We start from the raw sequence: 21,769 nt of genomic DNA, 5'->3' as shown, positions 1-21,769 counted from the left end.
TGAAATTTCACTCAAAATGTTTTCAACAGATAAATATACAACTCCAACATGACTTTAAACATCAAACATACACACTACATCACACTATAATGAAAATGATATTCAGTGACAGTAGTATACTCAGAACCAAACCCCCAAATAACGGTGTGATTGACTGTGTCCACAAACATCACAGTTCAAAAAATTGTCAAGTGTCGGTTTCTCTGCATATAGATATAGCATCGGTTTAACAAAATCAGAGGGAGGACGTGAATGTGTACAGTATATGCTGTCATGCCAGTGGAATTAAATGATAAAATAAACCCTATCGGATCAATAAAAGGTTCATCCAGCACAAAACAGAAAGCCAAGTAATCATAGTGAGCCCTAAAGTGTGTTAGCACTGTGTGAAACATATCAAAATATAGGTTTGTTTTCTTTTTCGGGCATTGCTCGTTTTAATCTGACTCTGGACTATTGCAAAATATCTGTTTTGATATAATGAATTATAATCCCATTGTCACTGATAAATTCTGCAAAACTTTAAGCTCTACAAATGTATAAAATAGTTAATATTCTTATTTCTTTAGGGACCTTTAATATAAAATGGAATTCACTGTGATCTGTAAACTTTCATTCAGCATCAAACCCAGCTTTTAAAAGACTCTCAAGTACATGTGGGGTACAATTTTAGTACTGAGAAGCTGTGAACTTTAATAGTGGCAGATTTTCGGGGAGCTGACATTCCTTCATGTTGACTTAAAATGAGCTTTTCCCATGAGCCCCAAAGAGCTCGTTTATGTGAAGTGATTGAGTGCAGCACATTCCCACCTATTTTTAGGGCATTACTCATGCTGTGGGCCCCTGTAAATGACTGAAGGTGGACTCCCATCGCAGACTTTCATCTGGCCGTGGAGAGTAATGTATCTCATATTTCACACTAAAACCCAATGACTAATAACATAATAGTAAAATTAAATATGGTCTGCTTAGGAGATGTCTGGAAGTGTTTTGGGAATAAAACATGATCAGGACTTATGTCATGACGTATATGAATCATATCTTACAATATTTCAGTCTTCACTTGAACCTGAAAACCTTTGGGGGTCCATCTAAAAAGTCAGCTGCATACCTGAGCAACAGATCCTTGCAAAAACAGCGTCAGATAATTCACTCTACTCCCACACATTGCACTTTCAAAGCATTTGTTCATTTAAATTTAAAATGGCCAAAATCACTTTGTTACATCCACTTTTAACACCTACCAACAACTGTTTAAAAGCCAGACCATAACAAATGGAACGCTTATGAAAAGTCTCAAAGCTTGAAATGTGAATGTATAATTCACAACCGCTTGATAATAAAGGAAACATGGCAAATAAAGTGTTAATAGACAACTCTACTGTGCGGTTGATTACCACATCCTGGGCTAGATCCTAATGGCCTCAGAGAGCGCTTTTACTGGGCCGTCAGCGCCTCTGCGACAACCCTGACAGCACTAGCGGATGACATGAGGACACAGCGTTTAATCATTGTGTGTGTGGGTCTGAAACACAGAATTAGCTCCGGCTTGTTATCTGTGGGAGAGAGCGGGAGTCAGATGTTTAAACCAGATATTCATAAGGCAGAAATAATACAGAAAAGATACAATCTTTCACTCCCAGGAAGAACTGAATATACAAACGACTCCAATCATATACTATACAGGACATATCTTTGGCATAAACAGTGAAGCTATGGAGCCAAGGCATTCATTCTTATCAAACATCAGTGCTTTTAGAAAAACATACTGGAGATACAGTATGTTTATAATGGCCGTCAAAACCCCATCTCTTCTTGAAGCCCAGTTTTATACAATATGGCTTAAAGTGTATGTATAAAAATAAATTTGCTATGTAACACAGCCCTGAGGGTTTTATTGTCCACCAGTATTCATGCTGTCGCCACATCCCCGTAAGGATGTGGGTCTCCATCAACAGCTCCGCTCTCGCTGGCTGAGAGTTACCTCCTTTGAGATTGGCTGAATTCCACAGCAAGTGTCCTCTGGAAGCTACACGGTCACTTCAGAAGCCTGTTTCATGTACCACCACCCACAAAAAAATATCAAGTCTCCAAAAAATATGGAGAATATTCTTCTCTTCCACATATGGAAGACTGAAGGGCCTGGTGCCACTGGGGCGGCTGGGCTGCGAGACCACGTGCTATTGGATCTTTCTCGACCCAATCCCTAATCTCATTGGCTCCTGTGGGACCCCCACTACAAGTCTCAGTGGTTCTTTTCCATCCAGTCCCAGCTTTCATCACTGTCCTTCCTGTTCTTTTCAGCCTCAATGATCTCTCTGTAGCGCCGACGGAAGAATCCCATCTGTCAAAGAACGAGAGGAAAAAAAATGGATTCAACATTTTCTTGCTTGACTTCTTGCTCTGAATTTGATTTCACAGAGCTTGTGAACGCAGCGTTATTCAGCAGCTGACTCTCAGGAGTGTCACTGAACGCATCACCAATGAGAGAGTTAATTAAAAACAGTCTCTTCTTCAAGCTGCATTAATACAATAATAACATGTGGTTTGAGCTATTATTATTGAGTTCAAATTGTGTTCATCATGACGGATTAAAACATATCTTCGAGTTAAAAACATCTGGAAGTGGAAATGTATCCTGCAGTGAAACAAATAGAAAACAATGAATGTTTGGTAGATAGGAAATCAATTTAAACCACCATGGAATGGTATGCTTTGAAAAATTGCTGCCAGTGCTGCAAAGTATTCACAATTTAAAGTTAATAGGCTAAACCACACAAAACCACAGGATGGAAGCAAATCAAACATTTCCCCTGTAGAAATGTGTTATTTCTTTAGAAAAGTAATACAGCACCCAAATTTACATTTTACTTCCCAGTGTAACATAAATGAGATATGAAAGGATAGAGAGAGCAGTAGATTCTTAGTGTGTATCTAAACAAGGCAGCCACACTGGGATGATGCCTCTCTCACTACGACTCCATTCATTTATCTGTGTTTCACTACTAAAGTTTATTGATACAGACCTGTACTCTCCTCAGGCATTTCCTGAAATGAGCAATACAGGACATGTGCTGCTCTTGTAAGTAGGGTTTATTTTGGCAAGGTCCGAGGACCTGGGGATCGGGGGGGGGGCTACATTCCAAGGTTTCACTGTGGTATTCCCGGCGGAAAATGGAGCAGCGAAAAAGAAAAGACGTTTTGTGCTAACAGGGCCTCTAGACATCAGTGTAATTGCCATTTCCCTTTTAGAGTCTTCTTTCATGTGAGTGGTATGGCGTGAATTATTGTCCAGTCTGTGATTTATCATTTTCATGGATGTTAAAGGCCCAAAGCAAGCTCTCACCCCCACCTCTTCCCTCCAGCTGTCTCTGTACAACTGGATACTGTGCGGACACAACGCCTCTGGTTGTGACAAGTTTGTGACAACTGTCTCTCATTAACTTAAAATATTGCTCGAGAAACAAGCAGTTTTGTGAGTTTGTTTGACGAATGAAAAATCACAGTCTGTGTTTATGCGTTGTTTACCTTCCAGAGTAGCACAGCTAACAGCAAAAAGATGAGGATTCCCACCAGCAGACTGATGGCAATGATCCAGCCGACTACGTAACCCCTTGGCTCCTGACTGTGGAGAGCCTCGAACACCAGCTGAAACACAACACTTTAGTCAGTCAGTGAGTCACACTCAAATACAACACACGCACACACACACACACACACACACACACACACACACACACACACACACACACACACACAACACACAGGCGGAGGGACACACAAGAGTAATCATAAAGTCATGTGCTGCTAATGATGCAATGCAGTGCAACAATAACAACCAAGACACATCTTTTTTCAGTCTCTTTAGCTGTGTCACTCTTGATTTGAAGAGTCGCTGCATGTAGTGACTATATTTCTACGACCCTTGGCCTACTGCAACAAACAGCCATGCAAAATATATTAAAAATATTTTTCATCCACATGGTAAGTGATCATTTTTAGCCAAGCTGGCAGCAAGGCTCAATGGATTGCAATGTCAGTCCGTTGGTCGGTCCACTACTTTGGTCTACACTGAAATATCCAAACAACATTACATTACATTACAGTCATTTAGCAGACGCTTTTATCCAAAACGACTTACAATTCAGTATCTGTCTACCGTAGACGCAGCAATTTTGGGGTTAAGCGTCTTGCTCAAGGACAGATTGACATGAGACTAGCGGAGCTGGAGACGGGGATCGAACCACTGACCCTCTGATTGAAAGGCGGCCCTGCCCACCTGTAAAACTAAGACAAAAGCATGTCTAACCTGTAAAACTACCATCCCTAAAAGTCTCAGCTGTACTGTGTGTTTACTGCTACAGATTTTTGCCTCCTTACTTATATGGTAAATATGGTAAAAAAAAATGATAACCGCTAAACATAAGCATGTTATCATTGTCATTGTTAGCAGGCTGACATTAGCTTTAGTACAGCTTAATAAAGGCGCTCGCATATCTGTAGGCTGACTGTCTAACAAGATGTTGCCCTTTATGTTTTTATCACACCGTAGAGCTAGTCAGTAAGTTTGACCATCACTGTTTCATAATACACTGCTCTGTGTGTGCAATCCCAACACATCTTATAAGGTCAGTGCTATTCAAAAAAATATATCATCCACCCACTCTTTCAATTTGGAGCGTCACGCCTTTAAACGGTTCTGAGAGAAATCTCGGGAGGCTTGGCAACTCTAAAAAAAAATAGCCTGGTTCCACAATAAATAAGAGCTATTTAGGCTGTTTCCCATGACACGAATGAACACTGACCTGCTGTACAATCTGTCACTGACAGCAAACTCAGTTCACTTAACCCAATGCACACTGTAACGCTTAACTAAAAGTGGAGGGAAGTCCTTTCCGCTGACAAAACAGTAAGAAAAGTTGATTTGAATTTATTCAATACTTCTGGTCATATCCAACACAATTACATGGATCGCTTGAATTAATTTGCTCTGAATTAAGAGCGGTTTGACTTTAGTGAAATATTGCATTACTCTGCACCACAGCTAAGCCTGCTTTACTGTCAGCATTCAGGCCTTAAATGGAAAACATCACATCCACAGGGATCATGAAATAGATGTAGATATTTACTAATGGTCTCAAACAAAGGCAAATATTGTGTAATCTCCCAAATGTCAGATAATCTTGCCTAATTTGTTGATGCAAACAGTGCTGGGACAATTTCAGAAATGACTGAGGAATTCACGGCTTCAGTGTGCAGGGCTGTAACATCCTTTGAACTTAAATATGGCATGAGACGCCAACTGTTGAGCCAAGACAAGTGGAGATTAATCTCTGTTGAATAGTTTCCCAAATTAACACCTCCCCCTTACTCGTAGCTCTGGAATCTAACCGTTGTAATGCATGCCGAAGCGCTTGTGTGTACAGGACAGACGAAAGCTCTACTGGTCGTTGCACTCTGACTTTCCCAGTTTAACTTGTGCAATCAGATAATTCCAGGAATGTCTAATTGAATCTGAAGTTACTAAGTTTGTAACTTGCGCACTCAAAACAGAATCCTATAGATTTATGTTAGTTTGTTTACATGTTAAGGGAGATTAATAAGTGAGCTTGTTGTTCTGCTGACAACCAGTCGGCTTGCTGTGAGCGATACAACCAGGGGCCACAAATCATACTTTCCAGTGTGTACTCTAGCCAGCAGGGATCCTGAGGGAAAAGGTAACTGTGTTTACTAAAACCTAGAATGGAAGGGGGGGGGGGGGGGGGGGCCTCACTCACTAAGTGCTGAAAGAGCAGCATGGTATGGACATATTCATAGAAGGTCTGAATTTTCCGAGCACGTCTGAAGTTCAGGGTCAGCAGGGCTGCAGCCCCGGTCAGCAGCCTAATCACTTGAGAGATCCCACTGCGAGCATGCTGGGTGCTCAATATAATCATCACAAGTGATCTGGTGGGCCATTCAATCACTCAGCAAATAACAGAGGGGGGAGGGTCTGTCCTTGAGCACAGCTGAGGACCCCGGAAAGCGGCCGATAGAAGTGCCACCGCAGAGTATACCCACAGTCCCCAGCTGTTCTCTGGGATCACAACAGCGGCTCACGGATTGTCTAACCACAGCACAATGGACTGTGCACCTAAAGATACAAATATATATGCTTATTATTGATATACTTCTGCTAGCACAGCCATGTAGTGAGTACCCTGTCCTTCAACCAGAATGGCTGGATTTATGCCTAAAATCTGCCCTGCCACATCCCTTTGAGCAAGACACAGCAGCTTCACCAGCTGCAAATGATTTGTTCTGCAAAGTCGCCTGTGATTCGTGGCAAGAGAAACCGTGTGAAGGCTGTTAATCTAGACTCAGCGAAGGCGAACATATTACAGAAAACATGTTTTGCATATCTGGGTTTTCAGCAGTGAAATACTCCACTACGTTCACCAGCTGGTCGCTAATTTAGTTTGTCTGCTGTTTGGTACTGCCAGCAGAGAGAGTGATCCAAAGTGAAGCTGTGGGATGCAGAACCAAACCAATGAGCTGAGAGCACTAAAAAGAGCTATGGGGAACTGTAGGGCAGGGGTTCTTCACCTTTTGTAACTTAAGCTTCTGATTGTTAAGACCACCTTCCAAATAAATTAGAAAAAAAACATAACATGACAAAAGAAAGAGAAAAAAAATAATTTGGCTGTAAATATGTGTTATGTCACTGTCTGTAATGACCAAATAAATATTCTGCTTACCCTCACGCTTCACTGCCTGCCATTATGAATCCAGATTTAATGTTTTCAGGGTCATATTTCCTCCCCACATGCTTTGGAGCTTTTACTGGGGTTGTCTTCCACATCACTGAATGAACGTTAGCTAGCTAACGGTGGCGAAACACGCTTGTCTCTACCTGATGATATCTGGTGATTGGCGTGGTGATATTCACTCGTCATTGAAATTATGCATTTTAATTGAACGTTTTTTATTTATGTGAATTCTTGAGCACATTTAGATAAAATAAAAATGACAACCTTTGTAAAAAAAATAAAAATATATATATTTCTTAATTGGCGGTACATCCGTGGCCCACTAGATGGCACTCTGAGGCCCACCAATGGGCCCTGGCTGGGAAATAGCTGCTGTAGGGTGTGGCGATAATTCTGTGGGTTTGTCATTGTAAACAACTACTGTAAAATAGGGACCAATTGTTAATATAACAATATTGATAAGAGCTCCTTTAAGTAGTTTTCAAACACAAAAAAATAACATCTGGTACCGGAAGCTGCTAGGCTGGATATCATGTAATTGTGATGTTAAATGTAGTCATTTTATGTGCCATAATTGACCTTTTTTGCATTCTGTCAAATTTGACTGAAATATTACAATTAATGTAGGTAGAGGGTGAGTTCACTGTTAATAATGTACTCACAGAAATGTCCTCCGGTAGGCCATTTGGTACCTCCACTGCCCTGTCATTTACTTGCACACTGCCCCTTGTCACAAACTGGATCACAGAGGAACTATCCTGTGGGTTGAGAGAGGGTGGATTGCTGTTACTATTAGAATCACAACAACCTGCAACTAAATTTAACAGGCGTCTGACATGTTTCTTACCCTTTTGAGAATTTCAGTGTTGAGGAGAAGCTTCATATCTATGCTCAGAGCTTCCTCTTTTAATTGTGGGCCCAGACTACAGGAGATTGTCATACAAGCTCTTCCAGGCCGGTCACAGTCCTTTTAAAAAAGACAGAGAAGAAGATACAGAGAGTGGGAGAGAACAGTAGAAAGTGTGTGGGAGAGAGAAGCATGTATGATGAACAGATGTTGCACTGACTAAAAACAAAACAAAAACATGAACCTTCACATGGGGCGACTCTCAGTGACCTCTGCATACTTACTAAGACTTTGCGTCCTGATTTGGTGAAGAAGGCAAAGATGGAGTGGAAGATGTTCTCTCTGTCCTGGGGGACGGTGCACGGTGTCGGGTTCCTGTGAAGGGTGCAGTTCCCTCGGCCTTCGGCTACCTGAAACAGGACAGTGGGAGAGTTGTGTTGACTAGATCTTGAATCAAATCTGATGAACACTAATGAAGTCTTAGGTATAACAGAGTTGAGGTAACATAGGATATGTGTCATTGTTGAGGAGGAAAGCAGGAGTTTGTCATGTTAATGTTGCAAAGATTTGGGGTTTAAAAACAAAAATGTACACATCAGCTCTTCAGTCACCTAAACTGACCCAATCCCACTATTGTTATGAGTCTCCAGGGCTCACAGGAAGTTCTCCCCAAAAAGAAGCTGTAACCCCTCCCAGCCAGATTTCCCATATGGAGTGATTTAGAGGTGTCTGGTTCACTGCCCAGCCCCCAGGGAACACTTCCCCTTTCCCCTCTCCTCAGTCCGACCTGAAGCTCGAGAGGTGGAAATCTCCTCTGGCCTTGCTCATTGTCCGCTCTGTTGCCACCCAGCATGACTGAGCTTTTATTGCGGCGCTTTCTCATGTCCTGTCTTTCTGCTGCCGTTGCTGGTGTGAAGATTCATAGGCTGCACTAACTTTTACCCTCACGAGAACAGAAAATTTACATTAAACAATGACGATTGAGGGATTTTGAACAGAAAAACTTGTATGTATGGAGCAACAGTCAGGAACTTGTATATCATGTCTGAACAAATGGAGGTCTGTATAAAATGTAAGAATATCTGGCTATAAAATATAAGTGTGCAACTGTCCGGTGTGCCACAGGCTAGACACGGTGCTAACAGTGTTAATGATGTGTATTTCCAGGCTGGGGATGGTACTGGGCAGTAGCCAGCTCTGCAGGTGTCCCATTCCCATTTCGTGCAAGCCGTCTGATCCCCTGAAAGTGATTCCAGATGGGCTCAAGGAGGGTGGGATACAGTGAACCCCGTCTGCCCATTCACAGTACATACAATTATCAGCTTGAGCTCCCCCATGATCTACCTATATGAAAGGAGCAATGCAAGGGTTAAGAAAACATTTAAACCCAGTGGGAGTATTGTGTTTCTTTATCTAAATGCAAAATGTTGTGAAACTAAATGGTTGGCTAGCTTCAGTAGCAACGTCAACACTTTTGCTTCGCCTTTCACTGGCCCAATGGTGCCTCACACTAAGAAAATTGGCCATGCCATGACAAAAAGCCCAAGGGTTTAGCAGCTTTCTAGACATAAAAGTGTCCTCCGAGGTGGATACAGGCAGCTGTGCCATGAAGAGAAGCTTAGGAGTATGCAGGATAAATGAGCTAAAAATACAGCTGCCTGCAGGCGAATAAACTAATAAATAATGATTTGGTCTAGATAAATAATGGAGATAGACTGCTGTTGGCATCCACCTGTGTTTCAATGATGTGGAACATGTCGGCTCCGCTGCCAGCCAGCCGGTTGGGTATCCTGATGTCCACAGTGGAGCCAGGCAACCTGCTGGGCCCCTTGTTTATGGCCTGGAACCACATCACATGGAGACGGGAAAAGATGGAGACAAAGGGAAAGAAAAGTGAATATATAGAGAAGCATGTACAAGCAATACTGAAAATCCTACATGGTCTCTGTTAGCAGTACCTGGAAAGTGAGATTAAGAGGCTGGAAGTTACACTCCATGTCTTCCAATTGGACAAAGCGAGAGGCATCGATGTAGTTTCCGTACACAAAGGAGCTCGGTGTCACCACACTGCAGACAACAGACAGTGTTCAGCAGAGAGATTGACAGTTGATGCATTCACATGAACTATTTATTAAAATAACCTTAAAAATAGCCTCATGAACATCTCTGGCTTCAGTCATGTTATTAGCTGGACAGCAGAGATTTATTTAGCAGTTGAGATATGAGTCAGATGAGTCCAGCTTTGCTCTGAAGCCTCCCCTCACAAATAAAGACAGCACACAGAGCAGCTTCATCAGATGTCAGACTGCAGGATTTGGGCTGTTTTACATCTCTTTCCCTTCCCTGTGGAGCAGAGCTATGATAAAGCCTTCAGAGATAAGGCTTTTCAAGTTGACATGCTCCATACTGACAAAAAACACTCCCTCTCCTCCCAACAGCCAACAGATGGGAAACCAGTTCAAGCTGGTTCCAGCTTTAAGTTTGTATAATAGTAACTACACTGTTATGGTTCGTCTTGTTCTTACCCAGTAATAGTCGTGTCGGTCTCATGAACCAGAGGGATGGACAGATCCAAGCTGTTGTCAGAGAGGTTGTGCTCAGGATTGGCGCTGCAACAAACAAGGAACAGTCATTTTGCAAATCAATTAATTTACGGTATACAAGATGAAACTCCACAAACACCCATGAAAACTGCATTTGCTCTACAGGGCATAAAGTTGGGCACATTTAAGGGGATTCATAATTGAATTCACAGGTAACAAAAATAAACTATTGTTATGCACTAAAATGGGAGACTCTTAAGACTTACCTTCTTGCTTGAACTAAGAACTGTAATGTGTCATTTTCCCCAGAGAGCTGACTCGTGTCAAAAATCACTGCAAAATGATACTGGGGATAAAAAGACAGAATAAACCAGGGGTTCTGCAACCAATACAATTCTGACATTGTGCAATTAGTTTTCTCTTGGTTAGAGCTACCTTAGTCTGCGCTCTCATGAAGGGAAATCCCACGCTGCATTTGAGGAAGTCCAAATCAACAAGTCCACAGGAAATACCCTTCTCTTCCTGCAAAAAGACAGATAGACAGAGGGTGAGAGGAGGAGATAAAGACAGACAGACTGGAGACAGAGTAGGTGACAGTCACAGTGATACAAGACACAAAGAGGAAGGCAAAGTAGACTGTGATAGGGAACCCTCAGTTTTGATAAGATACCGAGCAAAAAAGACTCAGCAAAGGCTTTGGGTGGGAAAAATAATTAAAATATCATAGATAACGTAATTGACTACATATGTATGGTGAAAAGCAACAGCATAACCTCTACTGCAGCTTTAAAAACACACAGGGACATACACACACACACACACACACACACACACACACACACACACACACACACACACCTGCCAACATATACAGAAAGATCAAAGTTTATTGTTAGAAATGGACCTTCTATATGTAAAAGAATAGGTACTCATTTTTTTATTGAAGTTCTAAATTAGGTTAAACGAAGAATGTACAAAGCAGTGATGGCACACACACATCTGAGCGGGTGGATAATTGGACAACCTCCAGGCTGCGTGTTTGGAAGCTTGTCTAAACAATATGGAGCTTCACCGGCTGCGCTGTGTAAACACTCGGGCCTTGACCCTACGAGGAGTAAGAATTCTTTTAGCAAGAGTTCACTAAGAGGCTGTCGGCTGAGCTCGTGTGCTGGAAGCATAAAAGAGGGCAGAAATTATTCACGACTAAGTAAAAAAAGAAAAAAAAGAAAGGCAGACTAGGGCTCCTGGAACATTCAGCAGGGGGCTTAAGGTAAGTCATACAAAACGTCTGCATGCGTCGGCTGCTGTCCAGTTTGGGCCTGTGTTTATAACATGTTTCCAAAAGTGATAATGAAAAGAGGTGGGAAGGTTGTCTCTGCTGACATATTTAAAGGTAGACATCCATCCACAGTATCATCCACACCGCCATGCCCCTTATTCAGCAAATTCCCAGTGTAAATCCAGGGTGTGGCTGTTCCCTCCATCTTCATTAAGTCAGCTTAAATAAGCAGCGCTGCCCTTTGCATGGAGACTATGGCGAGCTCTGTAGGGGGGGTAGCACAACTGGCAATGATGGAATTTCCTCTATTTCCTGTATTCCTTCATGCTGCTGTGCAAACACTGTCTGTCCCATGGGGCTGGGCAGGATTGGGGAAGTCAGCCTGTTTACCCATCATCCACCTGGCAGCTCTTGAGAGAGAGCAGAGCACTCGGACATATGGCCTGTTGTGCCTCCATGGGGAGAAAAGTGACAAAGTGTGTTTGTTCAGCACTTTCTTTCTCTTGTCTTTCTCTGTCGGGAACAAATACACACTGGAATTTTCACAAATGGCAGGCCCACTAAATATCACCAGGATTGTTTACCCTGCTTTAGTGTCAGCTGAAGCCTCTACTTTCTCAGCAAAATGTACTTAAAGTATAAAAGTATTCATTCTGCAGAATGGCCCCTTTCAGAGTGGTGGATATATACACTGATTATAAAATATGAAATTTAGCACACATTTGTTATATTGTGACATTGTGTATATCATTATTGGACAAACACCCATAAATATTATGGTGTTGATTTCAAATATCACCTTGCCTAACTACCTAAAAACTCATATTGTAATACTACTAACTTTATAGATTGCTGTGTGGTTTTACCTAATAAATCATAATATTTACAGGCTGGTAGGTTATTTTTATTTCAGATATAAATGAAGTGGAGGTACGATATTGACCTCTGAAATGGAGTGGGGTAGAAGTATAACCCACTGGCAAAAAACATCTGCCACAAAAAAGAGCTAGCACTAACAATTCAAACATTTCAGAGAAAAAACTGAAAAAACAGAAGCCGGTGTCTCTGGATCCCACGGGAGTGAAGGCAGTGCTCCTGACACCAATTCACCTCCACAGCTTTCTGACAGCTTGTGTTGCAAGAACAACAGACAGATAACACATCCCGCTCTCAAATATGAGGGGGGAGCACAAGTTCACGCTTCGCTCACTGGAGAAAAAGCCTCAGGGGAGGATTGGAAGCTTAACCTTAACTTTACAAAAAGGGGTCACATCATCACCTCAGACTTCGCCAGTAGTAATTAAAAGTGTCTCAAAGAGCATACGGCAGTAAATCTGCTCGGTGGCCTCTTTGTCATCGCTTCATACTGTTCACTTCCTGCTCCCTTTGTGCAGTGGGCCACCCTGACTTATCAGGTTCCAGAGCAAAATGAGCCTCTGTGGCTGCTGGTAACCTGATACTTAATTAGTTCATTAGATTAGCTATGAAACTCAAACTGTAACACTGTTTTTCTAATATTTGCCTGCAGCATGTGTTCTATTTTAATTCAATTACAGCTTCTTTTTTTTTTTTTTTAAATCATGTCACAGGTTATGTGCTTTAAAGAGATGATCTTATCCATCAGAGGGGAGCAAAATCCAGCTGGAGGATAAACAGAAGGTCCATTATGAGGGCAAAAGCCTTCATGATGGATGTTGCCCTCTCTAACATCTGCTGAGCCTGTGCAAGCTCGTGTCAGAGCGCTCTGACTGACGTGGCGTCTTTTTCGGCTACCAGTGGACCCGCTGGCCTCTTTGCAACAAGCGAGCGAACAGACATGAGCAGAGGCAGAGGTGGCCGCTGTGAAACCCATCCACATGCAGCACAGCATGGAAAATCTCCCAGGTATAATGTGGGATGGTAGTGGGTAGATATTTCTTTAACAGAGACAGAATGATGAAATCTTTTTCTGCTCGAGGTCAAAGAGTGTGAGGAGAGCAGACCCGATCAGTATCTCCATGAAGGTCAGCCATAATTCTCATTTTACAAACCTGCATTAAATATGGCCCCCTTTTTTTTTTTACATGAGTAATGCGATTTGAACGGCACATAAGTCAAGCTTGTGGGAATATGAGGAATGTGTGTTCCGATTTGTTCTCATGCACACAGCTCATACATTGTTGACATGGTGTGTCTGCCTTGAATGAGTCAGAGAAGCGTGTGACAGGTCAGCCAGAGGTGCTGTGAGATGGGACAGCTGCTGCTGGGGCTCTCCTGCTCTTCATCCTGTCCTCTTGCAGGTCTTCACTGTTTAGACTGCGCTCTTGACATTGAATCAGGAGTCTATTATTTTTTCTTTTACAGTCTATTTAAATCTTTCAGAAAATGTACGTCTCAGTGGAAAACTGATGATATTCAGCTGATATGTACTGTATGTAAAACAAATGTGGTCCAAAATGTTCAGCCAAACAACCAAATACATTTCAGAAACAAACATGTGCACTTCATTAAACAAACAGCCGATACGTCAACAGCAACAAGACTAACAGACCTTCTGCCAGAAGTTGATGTAGAAAACTTCTCTGGAGAAGTTGAAGTAGATGTTGGTGTCGTAGGCGTCGTCCCCGGCGTTAGAGATGGTCAGGTTCAAAGAGACGTTCTTCACTCCTCCGAGGGCCAAATGGGGTATGCTATGCAACCTGATGGGAACATAAAATAAACAATGCATGTTAGAGAATAAGCAAGCTTCTTATGACAACTGTGGGATGTCACAGGATGAGCTGTAAGCAAATATGTATATCAACATCAAATCTAAGTTTGTCTTCTTTTGAAATCTTTGTTTTATAAGTTAACAAAGAGTGGCCTTACAATTCTTGTTTTTCAGGCTAAAACAAAGAATATGTAAAAGATGACTACTGCTCCCCATGACACACACATGCTGTCACTAAATGTATAAAGAGCAAAAGATACACAATAAAAAGAAAGGGAACTCCCTAAGTATGGAAAAACATATGGAAATCCTCCAAGCATGCGTCATGGTTCCACTACCCACACCCACATGGCCTATGACGACAGCTTGCTTCCTCAGTACTGAAGAAACAGCCAAGACAGAAGAATGAATCTAGACTGTCGAGGAAGTCAACGTTTTTTACCCAGAGAGCAACAGTTTCCCGTGAAGCCTCAGGTCTGCAGCACAGTCGTCTGACAGGCAGTTCTTCTCGAACCAAGTCTAAAGAGGAAACAGTAAAGTACACAGTTCATATCCCATCACACACATAACACATTAACTCCACATTCAGACTAGGGGGCAGTATTGTGTTGTTGATGAAGCTATCCAGTAGATGTCTTTTATCTGGGAAGGACAACATCTTTACTCTTTCTGGTCTCTCTTTTAATCAATCAGAGGATGGTCTTTGGTTTAAGGCTAAATCATGAAAGGAAACTTAAGTCAAGCGGTAAAGTTCGATGTAACGTTGATGAGCTTCAGATAAATGGAATCTGTAGGCGCTGAAAGACGCAAATCCCTCAGTTTTTTAAGAAGTGCAGACAGTGGGGAAACACATGTGGGGCAGGTTAGAGGTGGTTGCAAAGAAAATAAATGAATCTGTCTTTTTGGATTCCACTCAAGAAAAACTAACACAGACAATAATAAGCTGGTAACCCACACCAAATCATTATAACCTCAATTTGAGCTATTTCCTTCATTTATTCTGTGGTCTAAGGGAAGAAAAATGTATTCTTTATAATCAATTGAAGAGATGAACTATAATCTGGATTAGTTGAAAATAACTGCTATGTTAGAGTGATCATCCTTTTATCCTCATCAGTTGTAGCACGCCTGAACCAAAGCATTACCACCAAGGATGATGCAGTATCTGAACAATTTATACAAATAAATCAAAACGAAATTCAAAGAGGTTTAAATGAAACAGCAACACAACTCTCTGTGATGCTCATTTTCTTGCTCAGAGCAATGAATGATGTACTTCATTGTGGGGCCAGAATGGTTTTTTTCTTCATTGATAACAACTTTAATCATCCATTGTATATCAAAGTCCAACCACAGGAAAATAAATGTCCAATGATCAGTGTACATTTTGAATTATCACCCTCCTCCACACCACCATATTAAGATCTTTTTCTCTGGTAATTTAATGTCACCACAGAAAATCAGACATTGAGAAGCCTTGAAACCTTTGGCACCTTAACATAAGATCGTTTCTACTTACATTTATTTAAACAATATTGATACAAAACACCATATCATTTCATCTTAAAGTTTTACCTCGTTTCTCGCTGCGATCTTGTTTCCTTTCCTCCATCGTAGCACAGGAGTGAGCGCGGGCAGGTCTCGCTCCTGGTGTCCCGACAGCACATGCTTCCCCAGGCTGTAGGCCACCTCGAACGTGATGGCTGTGAACACGTCCTTCACATCTTTCTGCACAGAGCACAAACAACAAGGCTTTTGCAAAGAAATGTGTCCCCCAAAACTATTCAAACTAATGTGAAACCTCAAAGTAATAAGTGTCATGCGACAGCCTGGGCGATTATGGTAATTGACCATCTTTCTCCAATTGACGCCAGGCGCAAAGACTAATTACACTGCAGATTATTGGATGATCATACAGTCTGGATGTGATGTTATCGCTGTAATCACTGTGCGAAAGATCCACAGGGTTGAACACAGATGTAATTATACTGATAAACTACAAAATTATCTGAATTGGTTTAAATAGACGAGTGAAACGCTCTCTGATTTATTACAATTTCTTTATTGTCATTATGCTAACAGTAATAAAAGCAGGGCCACCACTAGGTTTCCAGCAAAGGAAACACATGGATCATTTTTTTAACCTGTTGGCACTGCCTCTGAGAGATATCTTTGCGTTTTTGGCGGCTCCATCTGAGACCACAAATGAAGTGTTTGATTTGGCATCAGCTTTGGAAACAATACAGACGAAATGAAAACAGAGAGCTAAATGTGCTCAAATCCCATATCTTCATTAGATGACAGCGCTGAAAGACGTACATGGGAAAAGCAGATACTGATCTCTTCTGTCCATTACAGTTAAACTCAACTCTTTGAAGGCGGCTTGGTGGGATCTGGCTTTAGTCTTAGTATCTAAACGCTGCAGCAGAAACACACACAAACAAGCTCCATGCAACCTGTATCCCTGTGCCCAACTGATGTCCACCAACATGGAGCCAAACCCACAATGCAAACACAAAGGGCTTCCCTGTGTTTTCCGGTGGTCACTTAGGCCACTCGTTCTTTTGCACTTTCTCCCTTCGGTCGATTATCGCAGCATTTTCCAGTGGGCACCCACCCATCCTCTTTCCTCAGGCAGGCACTGGGCCAGTCTGGGCTTTGAATACATCACCAGTTAAGAGCACACCCAACTCATCAACAGTGAGAGAGTTAGAGCAGGAAAGAGTAGACGTTAGTGCAGGACATGAATAGACATTTGGGAAATGGTGCTGTGCACAGATAAAGACATGGACCAAAAATAATCTGTTTGACGAGATATTCTGTCGTTATTGGATTGGCTCTACCACTGATAGTTGAAAATGTATTTTTAATATCATTTAATCTTGACTAATCAAATAATTATTTCATTAATAAAATTTCCCAACTCCTCAACTTGCTTCTTTGTCCGACCAACGGCCCAAAACCCAAAGATATTCAATTCACTTTCACATAACACGAAGAAAAACAGCACATAGTTAGAGAATAATTTCGTCAATCAAATAATCCACTAAGTGCTTCAGCTCTAATTGAAAATGACAACATTAGTTGGCCAGTATTGGTCAGTAGAAAGGCTGAGGCAAGAGGTTGACCTCACATCCGTCACTGGACTGCAGTTCATGCCTCATTAAACTTATAGAGACAGTGTTGTTCTAGTAGTATGTCGGTTCAGCTGGGAGGTAACATGACACAATGTTGTAGTCAGTGCTGGAATACTATGTGAGGCACCAGCGAAGCCCTCGGCCTCAACGGCCATTAAAGCAGAATGCTTGAAATGGCCCCTGTCCGCTGGCCTCTGAGTGAACTGACCTCCTGAGACTTGACTGCCACAAACTCCCACCGCTTATCTCACATTTTCAGAAAGCCACAGGAGAACTTGGGGACATAACGACCTGAAATTAAATGTGGTGTTTTTGAACAATCTCATGCTTAAGTGTCTTTTATGCAAGTAAACAGGCATAATCTTTCCATTAAACTAGTGTGCTGTGGAGGGATGTCTGGTCTTTTTTTAAACAGAGCATCTATTATTGTGCACATACAGGGTCACTTTCTTCTTGAAACACCGCTAACTGAGTGGAGAGCTCTCAGGACTCACAGCGAGCTCACATTAGAAGTGCCGGAGGCCGTCCAGTAACACTTGGCCTCAGCTTTAATTATCCCTTAATCAATGCTGCCAATTGCCCCACCCATGTCCACACCCCAGGCCCAGTCACCTACTCACTCCTGATCCTGCCTTTAATTCCTGTATTTATGGAACAGAGGAGTTCCTGAGCTCCAGCTGAGAAAGACACAGGCTAGTGTTTACTGCCTGCTACCTATAACTTTATGGAAAGAAACACAACAACTGTTCCTTACATGCCGGTGAAGCTTGTGACGGGTCATTCTCTTCTCAAAGGCTTCCACTGTGTTAATCCTCATTTAAATATAGAAGCAGCAGGGTGGGCCAAAAATCATTACAATGAATGTGGACATATAAAACTGCAGGTTAATACCAGTTTTTGCGTGTTTTAAAGCAATAGTATATGGCATTTGAAAAAAGAAATAAAACATTTGTCCTCTTAGAAATGAAATAAAATACAAATACATGTTTTCACTTATTTACACAGTGGTTGTATCTTGTGTGGGTTTGATGCACATACTTTTTCCTTGCTTGGTTTTATTTTCTTTACTTCATATTCATATATTGTGTTATATATTCTAGCATTATGGACATAATTTACATAATCTTACATAGTCCTTCATTTACATTTACAAAACTCAATTATTTCTATAAGAGCAACTGTAATGTATCTATTCCCCTCTGGGATCAATACATTATTTCTGTTTCTTTTTTTTTTGCGTGGTTCCGGATCTCTGAATGTCCACCATGTTTAAGTGTTTTCAACAGGTCTGATGCTGTGCTGAGTCTATTTATCTTCCTATATAGCTAGCTAGTTACATAGATACAGTTATGTAGCGACAGAAAATGAATGAATGGATGAAATGGATGCAGCTTTGGAGGTTGTTGTCATTCGGCATAGAGAAATAACACCCAATATGCATATTTCTTTAATAATTGTAATTGTTGCTCCTCGCTTCCACGGTGACTGTAAAGTACGTCAGCAGGATGAATAGATCAGCCATTTAGTCTGATTATCAGGTAGTTTTGGTCTGAAGAAAAATGACGCGGGTATTTCTGTCTGTTTTGATACTGGAGGTTTCAAATATTAAAAAGTAGTGGCTTTAAACAGGATGAAGGATTTTTGTTTTCACAATGTCCTTTGAGTCGGAAGTACTGCCAATAAAAAAAGGTAAATTTCCATCATGGCCACTTAAAAACAGTCTGAACCCTCTCATCATCCCATGGACAAAATCGCTTATTAATGGTTTCAGTCATACTGCAGAGATGCCAGCAAACTCAGCAGGAAGCAACTGTTTTCCAGCAGTTCACACCACATTTTGGAAACTGTAAATTCTCAACTATAGGACCAAAAAAAACTACATGTTACAGCAGTTGCAATCTTTTATGACACACTTGATACAAAGTCTTCCTCCCTGTATGCATTTTCATATTAACTCACAGGACGAAGGACAGCTTGTCATTAGGTATATATTTTGAAAGAAAACAACTGGGATTCAAACCTTCACCTACAACATCCCCTCTCTGTGGAACAAGGTCTTTGCCAATATACTATCTTGGTGTTTATGTTCACACTCAGGACCCATTTATTTGGTACCGCAGAGCATGACTCCCACCTTACCATCCATTCTTTCTCCTTCATTTCCCTTTCTGCTGCCTGTATGACTCACACATGTATGACTCCCACACATCTGTGCTTCATGCATGCGTGTTTTAGGAGCAAAAACACAGCTACCGTGTGAATTAATCTGACTTTATTGAACATATAGATTTCACCCTGAACACTGGTTGAGCTGTACTCCAGCTATACTCTAGTGTTGCAAGCTCTGACATCTCACATGTTAATCTGATCAACAAGATGGCAACGCACCAAACTGGCCCTGCGTGCTCACAGAGCAGCTCCACCATGGTGGGTGAGGGGAGGATGATGTCAGGCTGCAAAAGGCTCTGATCTTCAGTTTAAACGCCTCATGCTTGGCTGAAACCATTGCCTCAAAAGCGTATAGCTTAAGCCTGGTCATGGGAAGTCTTTATTAACTTGTGAGTGAAACACAGCACACAGCACTCCTTTTTAGGACAATGGATGTTTGGATGACTTGCAGGTTGAGGCCATTTCATTAAAGGGCGAAGCGCCATGGGAATCTTGGTTTAAATGGAAAAAGCTTTTTAGTTAAGTGATGAATGGATTCAGCCTGTCAAAGGTTGGGGTTACGTGTGTCCTGAGACACACGGAGACAACTTGAAATTGAAAGTATTTACAGTAATGTCTGCAGCATATGGCAGACATGCACTTAGGCAGCTTATCTCAGTTTGTCCTTGAAAAAAGTCGAGAAGTGAGACAATTGCTTAAGTTTTGAATGTGTTATCTCTCTGCCAGATTGACTTCAGGTCAAACTACAGCAGCTGCTCAGCTCAGAATAGGTTAGCAGATGTTGAGAAGCCTAGAATGACAAACTGCGTAGGCGTAGGAAGGAGTGTCGTCCAGTTGTTTTAGTTAAACCATTTTAGAGCTGTCGGGTATGAACAGCTCCATTCTGTCTGTGGAAACGATCCTCGTGCTCCTAAATCTTTCTGGTAACGTGGGTCATGACAGAAAGATCAGAGTGTGTACCTGCTGTGGCACCATACCTTCTTAAAATTACAAAGCTGTAATCTCTATTCATAAACCAGAACAGATTGCATATCTATTAAGAAATCCCATGACTCCTCCTCATATTTAACAGAATTTGTTTGATCCCCTCAGACTTGATTTATCGGCTATGAACTTCACTCATAGTCCTTTACATGCATCTCACTTTTGTTGCCAGTGACATGATATTTTTTTCAAAAAATGTGAAAAACTTCCTTCAGGGACATTTTCAAGGACCTCTTAGTGAGAATGAGTGCAGCTGCCTCTAAACCTGGTGATTTTTTTTACTGTTATGCTCTTTATGTGCTTTTCCTGTTGTTGTTTTCTGTCCCTCGATTGTTCAGTTCCTGCACCCACCACTGTGCCCTCATAGTCTTGTCATTTCAAATGAGGTGTTTGTCTGCCTCTTGTAATTTCTGTGGTTATTTGTTGTCAATTTAAATGTATTTTTGTCATGTTTCTGGTCTTATTTTAGAATTATGTGATTTATTTTTGGACATTTGGGGGCAGCGGAACAAGCTGTAAACCCAACACTGACACATTATCACCTAATAAAGGTTATATTGTATTAGCAAATAGTTGCTTATTTACACATCAGGCAGACATTAGCATCCATGTGGAGTGGTGTTTCTGGCCATCTGGTGAATGTAAGTCCACTATTAACTCTCCTACAAGCTTTATTTTTGTCTCTGGGGAATAACTGGCTGTTTACCTGCTAAACGCTCCTGTCTGCTGTTTGGTGATGGGCATCTGGCGGACAGTCAGTTTATCAGCGTTTTCACTGAAAACAGCTGCCTGCTGCTGCTGAAAACGAAACTGATGAAACCAGTGAGAGGGAACCAGAAAGCAACATTACCATTCATTAGGAGTCCTGTTTCGCTTTTATTTCTGTTTTTGGTTTCCGACGCATAAGGGAACTACTTTAGCTGCTAAATGCTCAATTTTATTCACCAGCTAGTCGCTAACTGTGTATGTTTGTTGTTTGGTGCAGAGCAGGTAGTGTACAGCGGGTTATTAGAGCTTTTTTGCGGAACTTCTTTAATTCATTTTTAATATAAAAATATGTTGCATTGTGAAGCAAGATGTCATGTCTGAAACAATGACATGAATCAGTGAAACTAACCATGTTCTGAATTACCCGTGGGGGAAAGTTACAAGTCAACAAAAAATGCACTTAGTTTTTAATACCTTCAGCCTGTCCAAAACCAAACTATTCTGAGTAATCCGAAAAGGCCAGACTACCAGTCATACCAATTGTAGGCAGTATGCCTTTGAAAACGGTTCCCATTCAACATGAGCCATGCTTACTCCAACCACTGGAAAATAATTCAGCCCGTCTGGTGTTAGTAGTAGGCAGTAATTCTCAGATGTCTGTCCA

At 41.6% G+C, this 21,769-nt stretch overlaps 1 protein-coding gene across 1 annotated transcript in view; it reads right to left on the bottom strand.

The window, feature by feature from the left end:
• itga9 (integrin, alpha 9) overlaps positions 1-21,769 on the bottom strand; it is a 47,178-nt gene continuing 25,409 nt past the window's right edge. Inside the window, exons 16-28 of the mRNA XM_068724704.1 lie at positions 15,683-15,835; positions 14,550-14,626; positions 13,949-14,096; positions 10,575-10,661; positions 10,406-10,485; positions 10,122-10,205; positions 9,555-9,663; positions 9,329-9,436; positions 7,881-8,006; positions 7,597-7,716; positions 7,412-7,507; positions 3,529-3,648; positions 1-2,344 (exon numbers count right to left, since the gene is read on the bottom strand). Of these exons, the coding sequence (XP_068580805.1) occupies positions 2,246-2,344; positions 3,529-3,648; positions 7,412-7,507; positions 7,597-7,716; positions 7,881-8,006; positions 9,329-9,436; positions 9,555-9,663; positions 10,122-10,205; positions 10,406-10,485; positions 10,575-10,661; positions 13,949-14,096; positions 14,550-14,626; positions 15,683-15,835 (1,407 nt within the window). The 3' untranslated portion in view covers positions 1-2,245. The remainder of the gene's footprint in view (positions 2,345-3,528; positions 3,649-7,411; positions 7,508-7,596; positions 7,717-7,880; positions 8,007-9,328; positions 9,437-9,554; positions 9,664-10,121; positions 10,206-10,405; positions 10,486-10,574; positions 10,662-13,948; positions 14,097-14,549; positions 14,627-15,682; positions 15,836-21,769) is intronic.

Source organism: Cebidichthys violaceus, unplaced genomic scaffold (genome assembly GCF_023349555.1).
Source record: "Cebidichthys violaceus isolate CVI_PGR_0920_01 unplaced genomic scaffold, fCebVio1.0.p SCAF_10, whole genome shotgun sequence".
In the NCBI taxonomy this organism is placed as follows: Eukaryota; Metazoa; Chordata; class Actinopteri; order Perciformes; family Stichaeidae; genus Cebidichthys; species Cebidichthys violaceus.
Note: the sequence above shows the minus strand (reverse complement) of the source record. Positions and strands in the feature narration are given on the sequence as shown.